This window comes from Paramormyrops kingsleyae, unplaced genomic scaffold (assembly GCF_048594095.1).
Source record: "Paramormyrops kingsleyae isolate MSU_618 unplaced genomic scaffold, PKINGS_0.4 ups47, whole genome shotgun sequence".
NCBI classification, from domain to species: domain Eukaryota; kingdom Metazoa; phylum Chordata; class Actinopteri; order Osteoglossiformes; family Mormyridae; genus Paramormyrops; species Paramormyrops kingsleyae.
The window spans coordinates 286,307-307,543 of record NW_027325985.1 but is presented as its reverse complement, the minus strand read 5'-3'; the positions used below and the strand labels follow the sequence as shown (position 1 = coordinate 307,543).

The following is a 21,237-nucleotide window of genomic DNA, read 5'->3' as shown; positions in this document are numbered from 1 at the left end:
ATATAACTGAAGCTGATGTTTTGCAAAGCCTAGCTAAGCTCAAAATAAATAAATCACAGGGCCCTGATGGCATCTTACCTATAGTGTTAAAAGAGATGAGGGATATTATTTGCCGACCCTTAACATTACTGTTTCAAAAATCCTTATCTGAAGGTGTGGTACCTTCTGATTGGAAGCATGCCAACATAACGCCCATTTTCAAAAAAGGGGATAGAAGTAATTTGTCAAACTATAGGCCAATCAGTCTAACTTGTATAACTGGTAAAGTTATGGAGGCTATAATCAAAGAGAAAATGGTAGATTACCTGGACTCAAATAACATTTTGAGGGATAGCCAGCATGGATTTAGGAGAGGTAGATCCTGTTTAACAAATCTGTTGGAGTTTTTTGAGGAAGCTACTCAGGAAGTTGATGATAAGAAGGCCTATGATGTCATCTATTTAGATTTCCAAAAGGCTTTTGATGTTGTTCCCCACAAGAGGCTCTCACTTAAACTCAAAGCGACAGGTATTTTAGGAACTGTAGCGACTTGGATTGATAACTGGTTAACGGATAGGAAGCAGCGAGTAGTTATAAGAGGCTCGATGTCACAGTGGGCCTGCGTTCATAGTGGGGTACCGCAGGGTTCAATTTTAGGACCACTTTTGTTCCTAATTTACATAAATGATATAGACACCAATATATACAGTAAACTGGTGAAATTTGCAGATGACACCAAGGTGGGTGGTGTAGCAGATACTGAACTAGCGGCTCAGCAGCTACAGCGGGATCTTAATTTAATTAGTGACTGGGCTGACACCTGGCAGATGAAATTTAACATAGACAAATGTAAGGTACTCCATGTAGGGAGCAGAAATATAAAGTACAGGTATTTTATGGGACCTACTGAAATAAAGGTAGCTGATTATGAGAAAGACCTTGGTGTGTATGTTGATGCTTCCATGTCTCATTCTCGCCAGTGTGGGGAAGCAATAAAAAAGGCCAATAGGATGTTGGGGTACATCTCCAGGTGTGTGGAGTTTAAGTCAAGGGAGGTAATGCTAAGATTATACAATTCCTTGGTGAGACCTCACCTAGAATATTGTGTACAGGTTTGGTCACCATATCTTAAAAAGGACATAGCGGCCTTAGAAAAGGTGCAGCGTAGGGCCACAAGAATGATTCCTGGTCTTAGAGGAATGTCATACGAGGAAAGGTTATTTGAGCTAAATCTGTTCAGCCTCAAGCAAAGGAGACTGAGGGGGGACATGATCCAGGTCTATAAGATTCTAACAGGTTTGGATGCTGTTCAACCGAATAGTTACTTCAGCATTAGTTCAAATACAAGAACTCGTGGCCATAGGTGGAAATTAGCGGGAGAACATTTCAAACTGGATTTAAGGAAGCACTTCTTTACACAGCGTGTAGTCAGAGTATGGAATAGTCTTCCTGATAACGTAGTGCAAGCTGAATCCTTGGGTTCCTTTAAATCAGAGCTAGATAAGATTTTAACAACTCTGAGCTATTAGTTAAGTTCTCCCCAAGCGAGCTCGATGGGCCGAATGGCCTCCTCTCGTTTGTATAGTTCTTATGTTCTTATGTTCTTATTATCACACATCACCCAGCCTTATAATATACTATAGCCATTACTCTAATTCAGCACAAAATACCCTGCCTTGTGTTGTGATGTTATTCAACTGCAATACAAATTTTTACACCAGTAGAAAACCAACATCTTGAAGCACAGTACATTTGGTACTTTTCTGAGGTAGCAAAAGTACGGCACCTGGTGCAGTGGAACAGTACCTTAAGGCAATACACAAGGGTGTTTATGCTGCCTCTTGAGATAGTATACCAGAGTATATATACCACTGAGGCAATATACAAGACTATTTTTGCTCCCTCTTGGGAGAGTATATCAGAGTATTTACATTACCACTAAGAAGGGAATACACAAAGTATTTATACTACTGAACTACTAAATAATAATTACTGCTACTGACTGATAGCCCTGGATGTTTGATGTGCTCAATTTTCTGTGCAGAGTGAAATCATGAGGAGGGAAGGATCAGAGAGACAGCCTCTCACTCGATATGACAGCGTGCTCTGCTGCTACAGCAAGCAAGAACAAATTATGTTAATTTATCAGGGTACAGAAGTGCAGTTTAAGAACCTCTCTTTGGCAGTGTGGGAAGCAGCAGTCAGGTAGCCTAGCTGAATACCTCTGAAAACCTTCCAAGGTCCAGCTGTGTAAAAGGAAACACGGCACCCTCACCTGGCCGTAGACTGGTGCTGTTTATTTTTCTTTGAAGAGGAAATGCTGGTTGGTTGCTGTCGCATCACATGGGCAACACCGACATTCAGGGGTTGACTGGAGGGGAGGGTCACATGACCCGGGAGCAAGGCCGGCTGCTGCATTATGGGATTGTAGTGACTACTGTGTGGATGGGAGTTCCTGTAATGCAACAGTGTGGACATTGGAAATGCTGTAATGTCAAACTTATCCTACATCAGGTTTCAACTTTTACTTTTAATATGCAAAACAGGAAGCATATTGTGATGAATATGGTGAATGGACTAGTAATATTATCTGCTGGCTATGGGCACACTGTAGCCCCAACCTGTATCAGCTCTGTAAAGATATTCAGCCAGTGAAGCATTCTGTGGTTGAAACAAAATGCCCTCTCCAGAGGTAAAAAAAAAATCTAAATCCTATTGTACACAGTAACCACAAGGTGGCAGTGCAGAGAACTTTAGCCTCAGATTCAGAGAGTATCCAAAACAAATGAGGTTTCAGGCTGTCTTTCTGGGATCAAAGCTGGTCAGGAGGAGATATATATATCACACATACATACATTTTTAGGATATTCTAGCTGATTATACCAAAGCGTTGTATATGATGTGCAGGTTTATTTTTTTCCCACTCGTCCGGCTATTTCCTGAGGTAATTTAGGTTAAAAAATCAAGGGTCTGACATCTTCCCCCTCTTATCTGAATTCAATCCTGGTTGTTGATTAGTACTCTCTCCATCACAAGGGGGCTAAAGGGAAATGTGATGCATGTGCTGCACCCCCGTGATGTCTATCTCTTTCCCTGCTTCTCCTCTTGCCCCCCCCCCCCCTCCCTTTGTGCAAGCTGACCCGCGGGCAGGCTCCTACCTCCAGCCTGCCAGCGGCTGCGCGGTCGCCATGGCATCAGGGATGATGGTGGCATGCGGCACCGAGGGGTGGGCCAGCTGCTGCCACGCTGGGGGGAGGAGGATCTGCTGCGTACCGCTGGGCCAGGGCTGCTGTGTGTGGCGGGGTGGGGAATAGACAGAGGTAAAGGAGGAAGGGAGAAAGGGGAAAGAAGAAGACAGAGATAAGAAGGATAAGGAAAAAAGGATAAAGAGCCAGAAAGCAAAACATAGTGGGGGGGAGGCAACAGGGAGGGGAAGAGAGAAACAATAGACTGTGATGATTACTGTATGGAGTCTCACAGCAGGACTGCTGACAACGGCAGCCATCATTACTGCACAGAGTACAGACACAGGGCACACCGACACCTACACACAGGCCGTGAGTGTGCAACACCTGTGGGAGGGAGTGCCTGCCTACCCGCTTGCCGGCAGTGAAGCTAACCCCCTTCCCCTCCAAGAAAGCCTCAGATCCCAGGATCCACTACTGTCACACCAACCTACGGCCAGGTCAGTATGACCATGTTCTAACATCTCACAGCAGCACTAATTGTTAGCTGCTCCAGGTTCTGCTAATGGATTGCTCCCGAGGTGTGACTGTTCCCCTTGTCGCCACAGAGGGGACTCTAGCCTCATGCACTCTTTATGCGAGTGGACCTGCAACCATGGTCTGTTCTGGAGATGAGCTGGTGTTTGCTGGGCTGCGTGGTCTCTTTGGAGATCGCTAGAGCTGAAATTAAGGGGAAAACACACAGCTGCCAAACAGATGGCAGTCTTTAAATCTGGGGCCAGGTAAAGAGGGAAGCTCAGCTCAGCTTGCCTCATAATTACTTTACTGAAGTAAACAATCTCATGGTAAGTTATCTGGTTCAAGCAACCAAAATGGTGTCTTTAAAACTTGCAAAAACATGTGTACTTACAATCCAAAGAAATCAAGTGGATCCATGTGAGCCTGGAGGGGGGAGAAGTGGCTAGGTTTTGGGGGGATGCGACACTCAGAACCAGCACTTACTGATCTCAGGTTTCCAAGTTATCTGGGCTCCTGCTTGTTTAAGTGGCCTGCTTGTAATCCAGAGTGGGGCATTTAGCTCTCCTCTGCCCTAAGCCATCACTATGGCAACCCCTCCCTCCCATCTGGTGAAGGTGGGGGACACTTTGTCACCATGGGCTGAGGAAGTCCTCTAGATGCCCCCTTCTAGTGTTTATCCATTTTCTGCATTCTGGGCCATGATAAAGCCTTGGTCTGAGCTGGGCCCCCTTCCCAGGCCACATCAGCCTCAGCAGGACTGGGCGATCAGACAAGAGCCTGGACTGCAGCATCAGTGCAGGCCACTGTGGGCCAGACACCATGGGGATGAGTGGGCTAACACATACCAGTAGATGGGGCAACCCAAGTCCTTTTCTAACCCCCCAACTCATACGAAAAGCTGTGCCCTCTAAGGGTCAGTTTATACTCCACGTGTGCAATATGTGTGCTTACGCATGCTATTGCTATGCTAGCAGTGTTGCTGCTCATACCTATATGTGTAGTTTACATCAAAATTGAAGATTAAAAGTTATGTCCACCAGGGGCAGCACGAGAGGACCCATCTTTGTCAGCTCCTTCGTTTCTGGTCTAATTTGTTTGCATGAGGTTGTGGTATGAAACGTTTTACACTTGCCACCTCCACAGTGAGTTGCTAATTCTGTAAGTACTGCTGCAGCATTCTCTACATTCTACCCACTGTGCCACATATTGGTACTTTGCTCTGTCATATTGTTGTACTATCTCATGTTAAATGTTGCTAGATATATCATAGTAGTTAGTATTTTGTACTTGCTGTTATGGCTGCACGATATTGGAAAAAATCAATTTTTCTGATAAATATTGCAATATTTATAAAGCAAAAAGGAGTTCAAAATAAATCAATTTCTTACAAACACATATATGACTGATTTAAACAACAAGGATTAAAATGATAGGCTCAGAAAAGTGCATGCAGAGCTCAGGCAAAAGCAGTGGCGGCAAGCTTTATACTAATTTTAAACAAATACCAGATATACTTGAAAAAGAATTATCATTAAAATCGCAAAACATGCTAAGTTTTGTTTTCTGTAACAGAATATAAATGTTCTAGTGACACAGAAAACCCCCACTCTTAGCAAATTTTATCACCAAGATTTTTAAATCCCAGAACTATTTGAAAAACATCGCTTACAAAAATAACTTAAACCGCAGTATAATGTACATACAGTATGAAGGTATGCAAAAGCCTGATCTCAACCCAACTGTGAGAATTGCATGTGCATAACTTCCAATGTCAATATTAATATATCACCCAGCCCTACTTAGTATTATTTGTACTGTAACTCTGCATCTTGTTAATTGTCTGGAATCTGTGGAGAAGTCATTCAAGTAAGAATTTCACTGTACTTTGTACATGAGACACTGCTTTCCTAGCTCAGACTGAATTTGGAAGCAGAAGAAACTTAAACTAACGTAAAATTTTGAAGACACTGCACACAAGGCAGTATAGTGCTTGGAATTTTTTTCTCTTGCCTCTGAAAATATTCAGTTTTCAATATTTTCTGGCCACTCAATCTTAAAAAAAAATTAGATGGTACTTAAATACTAACTGTACCCTATATGAACGAATAGTCCCGTGACAAAAGGTGACCATACCTCCCCCAAGATTTTTGGGGCTACTTCATTTTGCAAATGCATAGCATTAATTCTACATGCACATGGAATGAACACAGAATATGCATGGCAGCCACAATGCATGAGCATTGAGTATAAACTGGCCCTCAAGCAACAGATTTACCACATTTGTTTTTCTTGTCATACAGACCTCCCAGTAATAGTATGGACTAGGACACTTGAGGCCTGATTCTTAGAGAAGCCTGCACTGAGCTTAATTTTTTTTTTTTTTTTTTTTTAAATGTGTCCTGTCCGACAGCTTTCGCAAGCAGAATAATGGTCTGAATGCACTGCTGTGTCAGACATATTTGCTTTACCATGAGGGGCTCTATAAACTCTGTATAGGCCCTTCATGTTGGTCAATATCTTTTTATTTGTATATTTATTTGATCTTATTTAATACATGTAAAATATTCCAGTTGCCGTGCTGCCCGGAAGGGAGTGATAGATTAGGAAAATGAGTGAAGAAAAGGGGTAGGGAGAGAAATGAAAGAGAAAGAAGGAAAGAGAGGAGAAAAAAAAACAAAAAAACACGAACAAAGGCACAGAGAGGCTAAGAAATTAACACATAAGGCAAAAAAAAAAAAAAAAACGCATTTGAAATACAACCAAAAAAGGATAAATACAAAGACACAACCAAAAATAAAGAAAATAAAACAGATATACAGACATACAAAATTGCAGCATGTGCTTGGAAGGGAGCATGGAGGTGTATTTGCATGTGTGTTCATCTGTTTGGGGGAGGTGTTTGAACATGTATGCGTGTGTTGGGTGCGTGTGAATTTCTCCATGGAATGCCCTTGATAGCGAGGGTGGGGGGCCGCAACCACACCCCACAGGAACCAGAGGCCGGCGGAGACAGGCCCAGGAGACCCAAGGCGTCCGCAGCCCCCCATGAGCACAGAAGAGCCAAGGCCCCACGTCCCCACGACATCCGGGTCCCCACCCCAGCAGGAGGAGGAGGGAGGTCCCAGACGCAGCCCCCGCAGCCAAAAGGGCACAAGCCCCAGAGAACCATAGGCAACAGGCAGCCGACCCCGCGAGGGTGACGGCTGCTCCCGCACGGGCCAGGGCCAGGGCCCGAGCCCCCCCCAGGCCACCACCCGGGGAGAAGGGACAGCAACCATGCCAAGGAGGCAGCCGCGCCCAGGAAGGAGCAGCTAGCCCGGACCCAGGCCCACACCGCCCACGCAGACACCTCGCAGACACACCTCTCAGCCATACACATAGACCATACACCCACTCACACAACATACACAGACACATACACAGAGACCAAAAGACATAAGCCCATCCACTCCGGACCGCCCTCCGCCATGCATGGGAACGGACGCCACCCCCCAGCGCCAGCCGCAACCCCAGGGCGCCGCCAGCCAGACGACTACCCGAGTGCCCCCCCACCATCGCGGGCAGGGAGCAGGGGTGTAGGAAGACCCGCCCACTCTCCTCCCCCACGCACCTGTGTGAGAGGTGAAGTGTTGGATGCATGTGTTGGTGATTGTGAGTGTATGTGGTGTACGGGATGAGTATGACTGTTGAGAAACTTAAGATGGTTTTAAAATTGACGGGGGAAGCGAGGAGGAGTGCTGCTTGCAAACAGCTCTCCTCCCCATCACCCCCCCCCCCCGCCAGGACCCTCAATGTATATGGTGTAAGTAAAATTGAGGGGCTGGCAGCAGTGAAGAGGTGAGTGAGACCACCTCAGCGGCCCCACCCACCAACCTCTGAGTAGTGCCCCCACCCCCCAAGGCCCTGTGTGTATACTGATATGTGATGACTAAAGTGCAATTAAAACAAGGGGAGGCAGAGGGCCGCACAGCACAGCGAGTAAGGCCATGTGGATGGCCCCCTCACTGCGTGCGCGGCACATCCCCACCCCGAGATCCTACATGTGTGCGTGGCATGTTATGTGAGTGCACTGAACTTAATTTAAAAAGGTACTTTCAGCTGAATGTGTTGTTAATGTATCAGCACATGGTTTTTAATTATTCAGTCAGCCAGTATTTTTTATGGAGGATGTACATAAACTTTAGGCAGGAGTGAGACATCTTAATCATTAACTTTTACTTCAGAAAAAAATCCATTTAGCTTTTTAGGAACTCAAGAAATATCAAGTGCTTGTTCTCAACCAGATTATAATTAGAATAAGAAGCCAAGAGCATTGATTAGCTGGAGATAAGAGTAATCAAAAACAACAACAAAAAAAACATTGTTCTGGGATGGGTAGACATGTGTGGAATGTTCCAGAAGGAGGAAACCCTGTGAAGGGTAAGGGGGAGGGAAATGATAGCTTTGAGGGACTGCTGTCGACCTAAATGACTTTAACCACTGGGTACCTCCCAAGCTACAGGTGATAATGATCAGAGCCCAGTACAGACAGCTTTACTGCCTGCCAGTTCTGGCTGGGGGTCTGGATGTTAACAGACACCAAATGAAGCTGTATTAAACTTTACAGCTATGGCCATATTTACTACTAATGAGCCGATAAGGTAACAGAGAGATAAACAAAAGCACCAGAATACATAGGATTGACCCTGGCAGGGCTGAAGGGGATGTGACATTCATCTGGCAGGTGTGACTCATTTCACCTCTGATAATAATCTCTGAATGGGATTAAAGGTACTCGCAGTAGTCTCCATGGCACCTCTTACATTGCACCTCTTACCTGGGTCAGGAGGCTGGGCTGGATCTGCAGGGGCTGGGCTCCAGGGGCCTGGGTCACTATGGGAATGGCACTCTCCATGTGCACAGAGTAGCCGCTGTGCTTGGACGGCGAGGCCTGGAGACCTGGGGGCAGAGAGGAAGCCCAGTGTCATGTGAGCACTGAGTCAGATGACGCCAGGTTGGACATATGACGACCGGCCCGTCAAAAGCACCCACAGGGGATTGACCCGCCTGTGTCAGAATGCGACACAGAATGGTATGCCATCCAACATTATCCCAGAAACTCATGCTAAACTTGTTCCAACTCCACTCCAGCATGAAAACAATGCCTGGAATGTTACGGAAAATGCCTCGGGGGGCTGAAAATAGATTAAGGCTTTTAGGAGAGCAGCCGTCCACCTGGCCCCCTGTGGGTTTGCATCACCAAAGGAATGAGGGCTTAGCGTGTGCACAGACTCACAGACACATCCATCGGACCACTCTCCACAAAGAGCCACCCAGCGCAGGACAGCTTACCTTGGAAGCCGGGGGGGCAAACAATGAGGGCTTGCTGAAAGGGGTCAGGCCGGGCAGCACACAGCTGGGAGGAGCCTGGGGGCAAGGTCACGCCTCTCTGGGCCACAGCTGGTGGCTGGCAGAGTGTAGATTGGTAGTTTAGTAGGGAGACATCAGCATTGGCAAGGGACAGGGTGGCACTGGTGGAGGGGGTAGTGAGGCTGGTGGCCTAAAGGAACAGCAGCAGCAGACAAGGGGCACATTTAACAATAATCCAATGATACCCAAAGGTGGCCATGAGAGTACTTACTTCAGACAGCATGAAATGGTCATTTGCCTGTCAGCACTTATGGTAAAATGTACCACTGAACACTGTACTGTGAAATGTGTGAAAACGAAATAATAGATGCTCAAAATACTCCACTGAGAACTGCATGTGTAAAGGTAATCAAACAGCTGTCACAGTGCAGTGCTATTAATGTAATGAAAGAGGGAAGAAGGAAGCGATGGGAAGGCAGAAGGAGAAAGACACTGGCAGAAGCTTCTCCTTTAATGCGCCAGAAGCAAGAGTGCATTGTCATGGGCGTAAATTTCATTCAACAGTAGGGGCGGACAATAAATGCCTTTTTCTCATGAGCAATTTTTGAAGGGGACACAAATAATACAGTCAAATTGTACTTATAAAGATATGTCCCCACAATGAAAAACTTTGCTTCTATCATTATTATTGTAGCATGGAGACTGTGTCATTATGGTTATTTTCAAAGTTTTTCTCAGGTTCAATGACAAAGCAGATTTTTCTTCAAAACTATTTATTGCATTGTTTGTTATGTTGTCTACAGTCAAGCCATCAATATACAATAAAATTTAAACATGACTGTTTAAATGCATAATAGATATTGATTAAACAAAAAAAATACAGTGGGGTCAGTTCGGACGTAGCACAGTGCTCATTTAGTAAATGCACAGCTAAACAATATGCTAATTGTGGCCGTTAATGTTAAGTTAACATTATGCCAAGTCGTCACAAATAAAACAATGCATGGGAAACGGCTTTGGCGTGTTAGTTGCAGTACACTATGCAACAAGCTATTGTAAACAAGCTAACGTTAACTAGATAAGTAATATTTTAATCGCTAATATAGCAGATTCGTGGAAAATTACATCGGTAATCAGCATTTTTGCCGCAACTAATTTATGAATGAGTCTGCATCAACTACATTAAAGAGAATCGCTTTATTTAAAGTGAATAAAATACCCTACTTACTGGAGTTCAACATTAATTGAGCTGCAGCCACACACCTGATTCGTGTGTGTAGAGAAGGTGAGATGACCTGGGAAAGCAGGCAGTTGGCCAATCCACTGTGAGGAAGGGGAGGGGGAATTTCTAAATGCATTTTTTGCGTTTGTTTTTTTTTCTACTTACAGAATTATTTTAGGTATACATACATATATTTTTCACAATAGATTTTTTTTTTTTTATAATTTTTTTTGGGGGGACAACCCTCGGATAGGGGGGGGACATGTCCCCTCCGTCCCCCCCGGGATTTACGCCCATGTGCATTGTAATAACAAGCCAGCCAGAACTGGGAACATGTGAGGTGAGGTGGGGGCTGCTACCTGCTTGTGCGTAACCTCGATAGGACTAGCATGCCAAGGGGGTCAAAAAAAAAAAGGGGCAGGAGTGGCAAAGCAAGGGATCATGGGGAGAAAACACACACACACGGGTTACAGAGGGATGCTGAGGTCAGCCCACAGTGTAAACTGGACTGATGATACTTGGGGTCATTCACACACACACACACACACTAACAGAGCTAATAAACCCCTGACATGTGAGTGTGTTTTTTTTCCTTTTCACAAAAGCAATCTGCTGGCACTGCCTCTTCATTTGCTGGGGTGGGTGCAGGGACACACATGCAGAGAGCATTAATCAATATGCCACTGCAGCCTTCATCAAGCAAAATAAACATCAAAGCCCAGCAACCACTGATGGGGGGTAAAAAGAATAATGTTTCAACTCCACAAACATCCATAGAATCAATCACTTCCACAGGCTTCTGTGCTTTCCATAGACCATGGAACCTGCAGGCCATGGTAAAAGATTTAAAGAAAATACCAATCCATTCAGGCCAAAACTCAAGGCAGAGCTGCAGTATACCAAGGTCAGGCTATTTACACCCCTGTATAAACACTTTCTTCAAACAGACTCCACTCTTCAGAAGTGCAATAAGTTGTTAACTGTAGTGATTGTTGATGTGGGCCATATCGTTGCACTGAGTGTAACTTTTGCCATGGTTGTCATGAGCCTTGATCTAGATCACTATATCACTATAACAGGGGTATTCAACTAATATTTAAAGAGGTCCAGTTAGAGAGAATTTTTTTAAAGAAAGGTCCAGAAGATCATAACTATTTAGTGTGATATATATTTAAGTAGCCTATTAGTTGTATCAACATTGCAAGTAATCAATACCTGACTGTCAAATCAAATTCAGTACAATTCAAAAACTTTTTGACAATATTTATTGTCACGTGACATAAACTGAACATATACACTCACCTAAAGGATTATTAGGAACACCATACTAATACGGTGTTTGACCCCCTTTCACCTTCAGAACTGCCTTAATTCTACGTGGCATTGATTCAACAAGGTGCTGAAAGCATTCTTTAGAAATGTTGGCCCATATTGATAGGATAGCATCTTGCAGTTGATGGAGATTTGTGGGATGCACATCCGGGGCACGAAGCTCCCGTTCCACCACATCCCAAAGATGCTCTATTGGGTTGAGATCTGGTGACTGTGGGGGCCATTTTAGTACAGTTAACTCATTGTCATGTTCAAGAAACCAATTTGAAATGATTCGAGCTTTGTGACATAGTGCATTATCCTGCTGGAAGTAGCCATCAGAGGATGGGTACATGGTGGTCATAAAGGGATGGACATGGTCAGAAACAATGCTCAGGTAGGCCGTGGCATTTAAACGATGCCCAATTGGCACTAAGGGGCCTAAAGTGTGCCAAGAAAACATCCCCCACACCATTACACCACCACCACCAGCCTGCACAGTGGTAACAAGGCATGATGGATCCATGTTCTCATTCTGTTTACGCCAAATTCTGACTCTACCATTTGAATGTCTCAACAGAAATCGAGACTCATCAGACCAGGCAACATTTTTCCAGTCTTCAACTGTCCAATTTTGGTGAGCTCGTGCAAATTGTAGCCTCTTTTTCCTATTTGTAGTGGAGATGAGTGGTACCCGGTGGGGTCTTCTGCTGTTGTAGCCCATCCGCCTCAAGGTTGTGCGTGTTGTGGCTTCACAAATGCTTTGCTGCATACCTCGGTTGTAACGAGTGGTTATTTCAGTCAAAGTTGCTCTTCTATCAGCTTGAATCAGTCGGCCCATTCTCCTCTGACCTCTAGCATCAACAAGGCATTTTCGCCCACAGGACTGCCGCATACTGGATGTTTTTCCCTTTGCACACCATTCTTTGTAAACCCTAGAAATGGTTGTGCGTGAAAATCCCAGTAACTGAGCAGATTGTGAAATACTCAGACCGGCCCTTCTGGCATCAACAACCATGCCACGCTCAAAATTGCTTAAATCACCTTTCTTCCCCATTCTGACATTCAGTTTGGAGTTCAGGAGATTGTCTTGACCAGGACCACACCCCTAAATGCATAGAAGCAACTGCCATGTGATTGGTTGATTAGATAATTGCATTAATGAGAAATTGAACAGGTGTTCCTAATAATCCTTTAGGTGAGTGTATGTATGACTGTGACTATATGATATGTGTCACGTTCAGCTCCGAATGCTCCTCGTGTGTGCCACGCCCCCTCATTACCTCATGTCGAACCATGATTGTTCTCACCTGTTGCCTGTTCTGTTTACCTAGTCTCTTGTATTTAGTCCACGTCTTGAGTAGTTTTCCCCAGATCTGTCATCGTCAATTCCCATGTGTGAGTTTCCATCTTGTTCGTTTGCCTCCCAATAAACCCCGTTTTGTCTGTCAACCTGGCTGCCCTCACCTCTCTCACTGGCTCGTCTACTCGCACCGTGACAGAATGACAGATCTCCCGAACAACGCAACGCAGCAGGGCGAGGACCTCTGGCTCGTCCTGCTGCATGAGGTCGCGTTTTGGGGAGAGCAGCCGGAGATCAAGGAGGACCCCACGCTGTTCGGCTTGGTCAAACGGAGCCAGGAGCTCCTCCAGGGAGTAAACCCTCGGAGAGAGGAGCGCAACATGGCGGAAGTGCGCTCCCTCCTGCAGCAGCTCGTCCTCTGGGTAAGGGAGAAGCGGCTCCAGCCCCTCGCCTGTGCCGATGCGACCCCGCTGCCTCCTACCAGTTCTGGACGGCAAAAAGAAGATGGAGGCGTATCACTACCCGCCGGCGCGCCTGGGTGAAGGCGGGATACGCGCTGTTAGGGACGCTATTCCCCGGGTCCCGAGAGCCCTTAAAGGGGCAGCGCCTAGTCGCTCGGCGCCCCTACTGACGCCCGTGCCGGACCTGCCGGCCACGCCACCTACTGCTGCTGCCAATCTGCCCGTGGCACCGCCTGCTGCTGCCGCCGATCTGCCCGCGGCACCGCCTGCTGCTGCCGCCGATCTGCCCGCGGCACCGCCTGCTGCGGCCACCGTTCTGCCCGCGGTACCGCCTGCTGCTGTTGCTGCCGTGCTGCCCGCGGCACCGCCTGCTGCTGTTGCTGCCGTGCTGCCAGCGGCACCGCCTGACCCGCCTGTCCTGCCTGTCTCGCCTGTTCTGCCTGCAGTTGCCACCGCTCTGCCTGCGGCACTGGCCGAGGTGGCCGCGGATGTGCCCCCTGCTGGCCGTGTGATGGCGGCGCCCGCCGAGGCGCCCCCTACTGGCCGCGTGATGGCGGCGCCCGCCGAGGCGCCCCCTACTGGCCGCGTGATGGCGGCGCCCGCCGAGGCGCCCCCTACTGGCCGCGTGATGGGGGCGACGGGCTCGGGTCCCACCCGCCCTGCCCCCTGGCTCGCCCGTTCGGCCCCTGGCTGTGGCTAGGTGGCTGCCTGCGGGTCCTCCGGCTCGGGGTCGGCGGTCTCCGCCGGGTCCCCCCCTGGTCCCTCGGGGCCGGTCCTCGGCCGCTGCTCCGGCTCCATGTCGATCACCTCCGGGCCCCCCTGCTTCGGCGGGGCTCCGGCTGCGCCGTTGCCTGCCGCGGCTTCCCCCTCCTGCCTGCCTTCGTCGGTGTTCCCTCCTGTTCCCTCCGTCTCTCCCTCGTCCCGTTCCCTCGGTCCCTGTGTGGTCCCCTCCTGCTCCCACCTCCCCTGCGGCCCCTCCGGCCACTGCCCGTCGCCCGCCTGGGCTCCCTCGGGCTCCCCTTTGTCCCCCTTCCGTTCCTATCTGGTCTCCCCTGTCGGCTCCTCCTCCTTTTCTTCCGCCTGTGTTTGCTCCTTGTCCCTTTGTTCCTCCTCTGTGCACTCCTGGCCCCTTTGTGTCGCCTGTGGGTGTTCCCTCTGTGTCTCCCTTCTCTGTCTGCTTGTCCGCGTTTCCTGTGCTTTGTCGGGTCTTGTCCTTCTTCTCGTCCCTGTTTCTGTTTTGTGTCTCGGTCCTGTTTCCAGTGTCCCGTTGATGTTTTGCTTTTGTTTTCCAGGTTTTGGGCCCCTCGTCTCGTCCGTCGCCTCCCCTCGGGCGCGCCCAGTGTGCACACCTTTGGGGGGGGGTTATGTCACGTTCAGCTCCGAATGCTCCTCGTGTGTGCCACGCCCCCTCATTACCTCATGTCGAACCCTGATTGTTCTCACCTGTTGCCTGTTCTGTTTACCTAGTCTCTTGTATTTAGTCCACGTCTCGAGTAGTTTTCCCCAGATCTGTCATCGTCAATTCCCATGTGTGAGTTTCCGTCTTGTTCGTTTGCCTCCAGATAAACCCCGTTTTGTCTGTCAACCTGGCTGCTCTTGCCTCTCTCACCGGCTCGTCTACTCGCACCGTGACAATATGTATGATGTTCTCTCATTTACTAAGTAAAAGTGGGGCTGCATTTCAAAATAAGAGAAAATAAATAAAACGTGAAAATAGTTCATGTTTAAATAAAGTGCTTAACTTCAGAAAAATAAAATAAAAGGAGGAAAGTTTGAATTTCCCCTTTTTCTCATATCATATTATAGTTGTCGGAGTAACAACGCAAATGGAATGACAAGCCATTTCAGGCGAAACGGTGCATTTTACATTTCATTTCAAATAAAACGCGGGGTTGCAAACTTCGGCCCCCTGGTAAAATGAGGCCTTACATCATTTATGTAAAATGATCGGCACAAAAGCTTATGGGACCAAGAACTGTAAAATATGAAATTTACTGATGAAAGGTTTCTTTTTGACAAAAGAGTAAGATACATACTGACAAGGTTTACGACAAATGACACGATTGTGCTAGTCCTCATTGCTGAGAACAGGGTTCTACAGGAGATGGTCCAGTATGCGCTAGGTTGGGTCAGGGCAGGCAGGGAATGGCGTGTGGGACTGACCTGGCTATGCACTGTGCTAAGCTGGCTGTTGAACGTCATGGTGAGATTTGTGGAGGTCCCGGGGGCCACATGAGAGATAAAGGGGGTCTTGCTCTGGTTGACTGCATCATACATGCTGACTCGTCGCTTGCAGATGTCCATGTTCTGGAAGCAGGATTTAACGCTGGATGAGGGGGAAGGGGTGAGGGGAAGAAGATAAAAATCAGATGAGAAGCTGAGAGATCGGGATGAACATTACATTACCCATCCTTAACCAGTCATGCCTATAAGGACTTAACAGAATTATGTGAAAAAGGGGAAACATAAAAGGGAATTAGAGTGATCCTGCCATTTTCATCACATCTTGTATATTCTGCTTTAATCTACTTTAACAATTTGAAGATTTACAGATGGATGTGTTTGTCTTCTGTGACCATCATCACAAGGCTCAGACATTTTCCACAGTTCAGCAACCATCTGATTTATTGGAACTTTCCTAAACAGACTTTTCTGAAGGCTACAGTAGAGGACATGGTTGTACTGGGAGAACAGCTAAACGTCCTGCTTAGCAGAGCCTCTAGCTTGACCTACCGAGTGCTGTGGGGGAAGTCGAGCAGGTGTGTCATGGTGACGAAAGGGTGGTTCAGTGTCTCAATGGGGGTGATCCTCTTGTCTGCATCTATGGTCAGCATCTTGGTCAGAAGGTCGATGAATTCCCGCCGGTCAGACTTCTCTGCCAACATGTCGTTACCTTCCAGGTCAGTCACCATATTAACCTGTGAGAAGCCATGGGAGGAGCCACTGAGTGACCAAGTCATGTCCCCCCCTTCAGAGAGGCTTGGAGAGATCCATGTATTCAGTCATTGCTGTGTCCTGTAATGTACAAGCAAAGAGCTCCTTACAAACCAGGACAGACTACATAGAAACCAGCAATCTAGTTACTTAAGGAATGTCCTATCAGATAAAAAAAAAAAAAAAAAAAAATGTTAAAAAAGCTGGTGTCGGACTGTGTCCAATAATTTCTGAAATGGTTCATCCGTCAAACATTCACAAACAATGTATCACAATTAATATTATTCATAACATTAATCACTGATGTACCACTAAGTGCTGGAGAGGAAAGCAAAAATGTGTGTGTGTGTGTGTGTGTGTGTATGTGGGGGGGGGGGGGGGGTTGGGGGGGGTATACAGCACAGTCCATGGGCCACGTCTGAGGTCCGAGGGAGAAAGGCATGCCTGTCACTGGGAATTTCACACTGACAGGCCGTCCCAGATTCCTCGACGGCTCTTATCTGCAGCTGTCTCCCATCCACTATCTGATGCGCTTCCAGTCATGGCCTCACACCTTATTTACAATCCCCACCCCCAGTTAGTCTACCCCCCCAGCCCATTTCCCACCTTTATGTCATGTGATAAAAGTCACAGGACGTGGGTACAGGTCACTACTGTCTATGGTGGAGTACAGTGCTGACAGTAAGTGGGAGATGCATGTCATTCCAGATTAATATGCCCCACACATACTAATGTGCAGGAGTCCTCAGAAGCCATCATTTATCATATTATTTCTCAGCATCTGACATTAATGACTGTACATCTTTTTTAAGCAAAATAAGAACCTCAAATAATAAACAATTCATAATTAAGCTTCACATTGATAACACACAGATCCTCCCAAAAAGGGATTTCAGCTGGAGTCTCAGTGCATCTCCTGAGGGCCACTGGATTCCTCACAGTCCAGAGAATCACAATCCCATAATCCTCTTTTATAACCTCAGCACTGAAGGGGTGCCAAACTGCTAGCATCTCCACATCTGTCAAGCAGGGGCTGTGTTTCTGGGGGGGGTGGGGGATGGGGCACCGCCAATGCTGAAAGTGGAGGAAAATAAAGAAGCAGTGGGACGCGACGAGTAGCGGGTTTCTTCATCATATACAAGCAGTCAAGGGTGAAAAGGTCTATGGCCCTCAGCTCCATCCCACCCAATTTCAGCCACATCAGTCAGTGCCAGGAATCATGCCGGTCTGATTCTGGACATTCTAGGCTTGGTGGCAGGGAGTCAAGAACTCATAGAGCATCTCCCCACCACCCTCAAGGACTCCTATATTAAAATGATAGGAGAAGCCTGCTCTATTATTTAAATCTTATTCAGTGATGGAGAAAACATCAGCCTGCCCTCCAGGTTGGTCTTGCATTCAGAGACTTCTTCCTCTTCTTCTCTTGCATTTTTCATTCTGGGACCCACCAACCCACATCTGGAGACTAGCCTTTGTATACTGTAGGTGTCACTAGAATCTTTATTCTTTAGCCCAGAAAAGATTCCAAATTCAAACATTACAGGCATTTGGGGTGAGGGCAGGCGATGACTTGCCATGTGGCATGCCGGGCATTTTCCCAGTGGAATGATAGGTTTGTGGAGGACCACTTAGCAAAAATAGTCACGGGACACCAAAGTCCAGGACAAAAGCTAAGCACTGAATGGAAAATTAAGTGGTAATTGGTTTTCATGATTCTATCATCCAATTAGATTCTAGAGAATAAAAAGTGGGTGAGATGCCATATGTGGACTGCTCTTCCTACAGGTGGGACCTCCTGGGTTATACACATAGCTCCAATTCAATGAAAGAGTCTAGGCAGAAAATGGGTGTATGACAGGACAGGCTCACTGAGCCGATCACAAAAAGCCCCTTGTGCCTCATACAGCTGCCTTCCCCAGCCCGGAACGAGAGCTGAAGCTGCAAAGCCTGAAACATGCAGACGAATGTCAAAGATTAACAGCCACAGAGGGGCCCTGATGACGCTACTCACGCTTTTAGAAAAACAAGTCAACACTTTAAGGAATTCAGTCCTCAGAATGTTAAATGACATTGTGTGCTTTGATTCTCAACAGCTGATTTGTTTTGGCCAAACAGCTCTACGACGCCCTCTGCGGGGTTCATTACCTGTGCCATGTCATCCAGACAATTGAAGATGTACTTCCTGGCCTCCTTTGACTTGATCCCCGTCTCCGCTTCATGGTCCTCAGGTGTCTGGGGAAAAGCCAGCAACAAGATGACCATTCTGCCCTCCTAAAATCTCCCTATACACCCCCCTCAATGGGCCTTCCGGTGAGCATGAACACTACAGTCTGGATTGTGCTGCTGGGATGGCAAAACATCAATTTAGCACCAAGAGAAGGAGACACTTCCAGACATAAGAATGAATGAGATACAATAAAACCAGCATTGATGATTATGAAGGGAAGCGTTCTAATCATTGAAGATGGAGAAGGTACATTACAGATTCAAGCCTCGGTCACAGTGTCTAAGGCTGTGCAGGCCTTGGTTACAAAGAGTCTAAGGCCAACTCATACTTCACTTTTCCATGTGCGCTTTTGGTTCTGGACAAGGATAAGTGATAAATTTCATCATCAGGGGTTGGCTGGAGACGACTAAGGTTGGTGCGCATGTAGCCCAGATTTTTGTGTGTACCGGAAACCATGCGCATCCGTGTACATCAACCACGCATGTACAGAACAATTGATTAAGTATTTCCAGTAGGTGGCAGTGCTGACTTTCAGAGATCAGCAGCCAACAACAAAAGAGTAGAGGAAGAATAGCTATTGTTGTAGCAATTATGGTAAGCAGTTGTATGAGGAGGGAGAGGAACCCAGATATTGAATTGTTCATACTGCCCAGACATGGTACCGAGGGGTACAGCATTTTGAAAAGCAACACTATTCCAGTATTTTTAAGATTTGCCAAGTGGGTGGAGGGGGTGGTCCTCCGGTTGATTTTGTCAAAATACCATGGTATGCCTTACTACCATAATACTGCCTAATACCTTTAAAATTGTTCATAAAAATTTACTCATTTCACTACACTGCAATATATTTGCCCTTTCCTGGTCAGGTGGAATATCACTGCTGTATGCATACATCGACCACGACCATCCGCATCTGCAGTCAAATGTAGCACACAGAAAAGTGAAGTATGAATTGGCCTTAAGGCTTAAGTCACAGACAGTGCATGCCTTGCTTACAGAGAGAGTATGGCCTTAGTAAGAGAGAGAGCTGCATTCCATTTACCTCAGAAGTTGGAAGTTGGAGCTGGGAATGACATCACAGCCGAGTTAACCTCGTTCCCATACAACAAGTCGGAAAGCCATTCAGCAATTCCAGGGAGCCGTTTCAGATAGCAGGATTTCTTGCTTAGCCAGATAACTTGTCAAATTTAAGGTACCCCAGTTTAAATGGCCATTATCTTCTATTACTAACATTTATCCCAGACTACCTTAAATCCGATAAATTATCCGGCTAAGCAAGAAATCCTGCTTTCTGAAACAGGCCCCAGTTCTAGACAGGTTCATTGTTATCCATTGTTGCAATATGAGTTGATAACACATTACACGGTATTTTGCACATACAAACATCATAGCAACAGATAGCAGTTGGACAGTACTATGTGTACAATCAATTTAATGAGCCAAAAATAAGACATAAGTGCTAATAAACAGTATACAACTACAGCTTTCACTTCTGTTGATGAAGGGAACAGCCATCTTGAATTCTGAGGTCGGTGTTGCAGAGGTTCTTTCAACTTTCCGAGGGGGAATTTCTGACTAGAACTCGGAATTCCAACGTCAAAGTTCAAATGGAACGCAGCATTAGTTACAAATTGTCAAAGACTGTGCAGGCCTTGGATGCAGAAAGTCTAAGGGTGCTTTTCCACTGCACCAGGTACCATACTTTTGGTACTCCAAGAAAGTACCAAAAGTACAGTACTTCAAGGTGTTGGTTTTCCACTGGTATAAACACTGGTACCGGTGCTGAATTACATCACAAAGTGAGGCAGGGTATTTTGTACTGAATTTGAAAAATGGCTGGACTGGATATTAATACTGACATTGCATGTTATGCACATGCAGTTCTTGCATGCAATTCAGCTAGATTGAGCTCAGGCCTTTTCATTCCTTCATACTGTATGGACATTGTAGTGCAGGGGGTTTAAGCTTTACTAAAACATTTTTACTGTGTCAGAGGGGGGAAAAAAACTCAGCAAGCTTTGCAATTTTAATGATTATTCCATTTCAAGATTATCTAGTACATAATCTTTAAAAAAAAAAAAAAAAAAAAGTTTCTTACACTTTACATGCCTTCTCCGGGACAAGCATAATCATTTTCATCCTTGCCGTTTAAAACACTTTGAGGGGTTGCTTTATAGATACCTCAATAGTTACTACAACATAATCACATGACCATACGTGGAACTTTTCTAGTACCATGCTGTCCTACTATATTATACAAAATACTCAGTTAACTGAGAACTTTTTTCAATATCGTGGTGGTATTGTGTTTAGAGGCAATCTATTTGCATAGCCAAGTGAGACTGAAAGCATTTCCAAGTCTCAACTGAAAGTACTGAAGTACCAAAAAAGTACCCTAGCTGGATTGGTACTTTAGGTACTGGAACTTCTGGTACTGGTACTTGCCTGGAAGTCAATGAAAAGAGAAAGTACCGAAAATACAGCACCAAGAGAACGGTACCTGGTTTGGTGCAAAAAGTCCCTAAGGTTGAGCAGGCCTTAATTACAGAGAGGCTAAGGTCTTAGTTACAAAGCATCTAAGGCTGTGCAGGCCTTGGTTACAGAGAGTCTAAGGCCTTGGTTACAGAGAGTCTAAAGGTTGGTTCATACTTCACCGTACAAGAGCAACAGTCACGTATCCACTCTAAGTATGCGTACATGGAAACATTCATAGTTCTCTGGTCAAGCCACGTACTTTGCACTTGCAC

At 46.3% G+C, this 21,237-nt stretch overlaps 1 protein-coding gene across 14 annotated transcripts in view; it reads right to left on the bottom strand.

Moving 5' to 3' along the window:
* The window catches only part of LOC111838794 (homeodomain-interacting protein kinase 2-like), a 65,043-nt gene that overhangs the window by 10,536 nt on the left and 33,270 nt on the right, over positions 1-21,237 (bottom strand). For 8 of the 14 annotated variants that reach the window (XM_023802117.2, XM_072708239.1, XM_023802120.2 and 5 more), the window contains 7 exons: positions 18,409-18,495; positions 16,063-16,247; positions 15,493-15,655; positions 9,015-9,222; positions 8,500-8,621; positions 3,138-3,268; positions 2,255-2,434 (listed from right to left, as the gene is read on the bottom strand). In XM_023802117.2, the coding sequence (XP_023657885.1) occupies positions 2,255-2,434; positions 3,138-3,268; positions 8,500-8,621; positions 9,015-9,222; positions 15,493-15,655; positions 16,063-16,247; positions 18,409-18,495 (1,076 nt within the window). The remainder of the gene's footprint in view (positions 1-2,254; positions 2,435-3,137; positions 3,269-8,499; positions 8,622-9,014; positions 9,223-15,492; positions 15,656-16,062; positions 16,248-18,408; positions 18,496-21,237) is intronic. The other 6 variants (XM_023802123.2, XM_023802113.2, XM_023802125.2 and 3 more) reach the window with 3 other exon arrangements.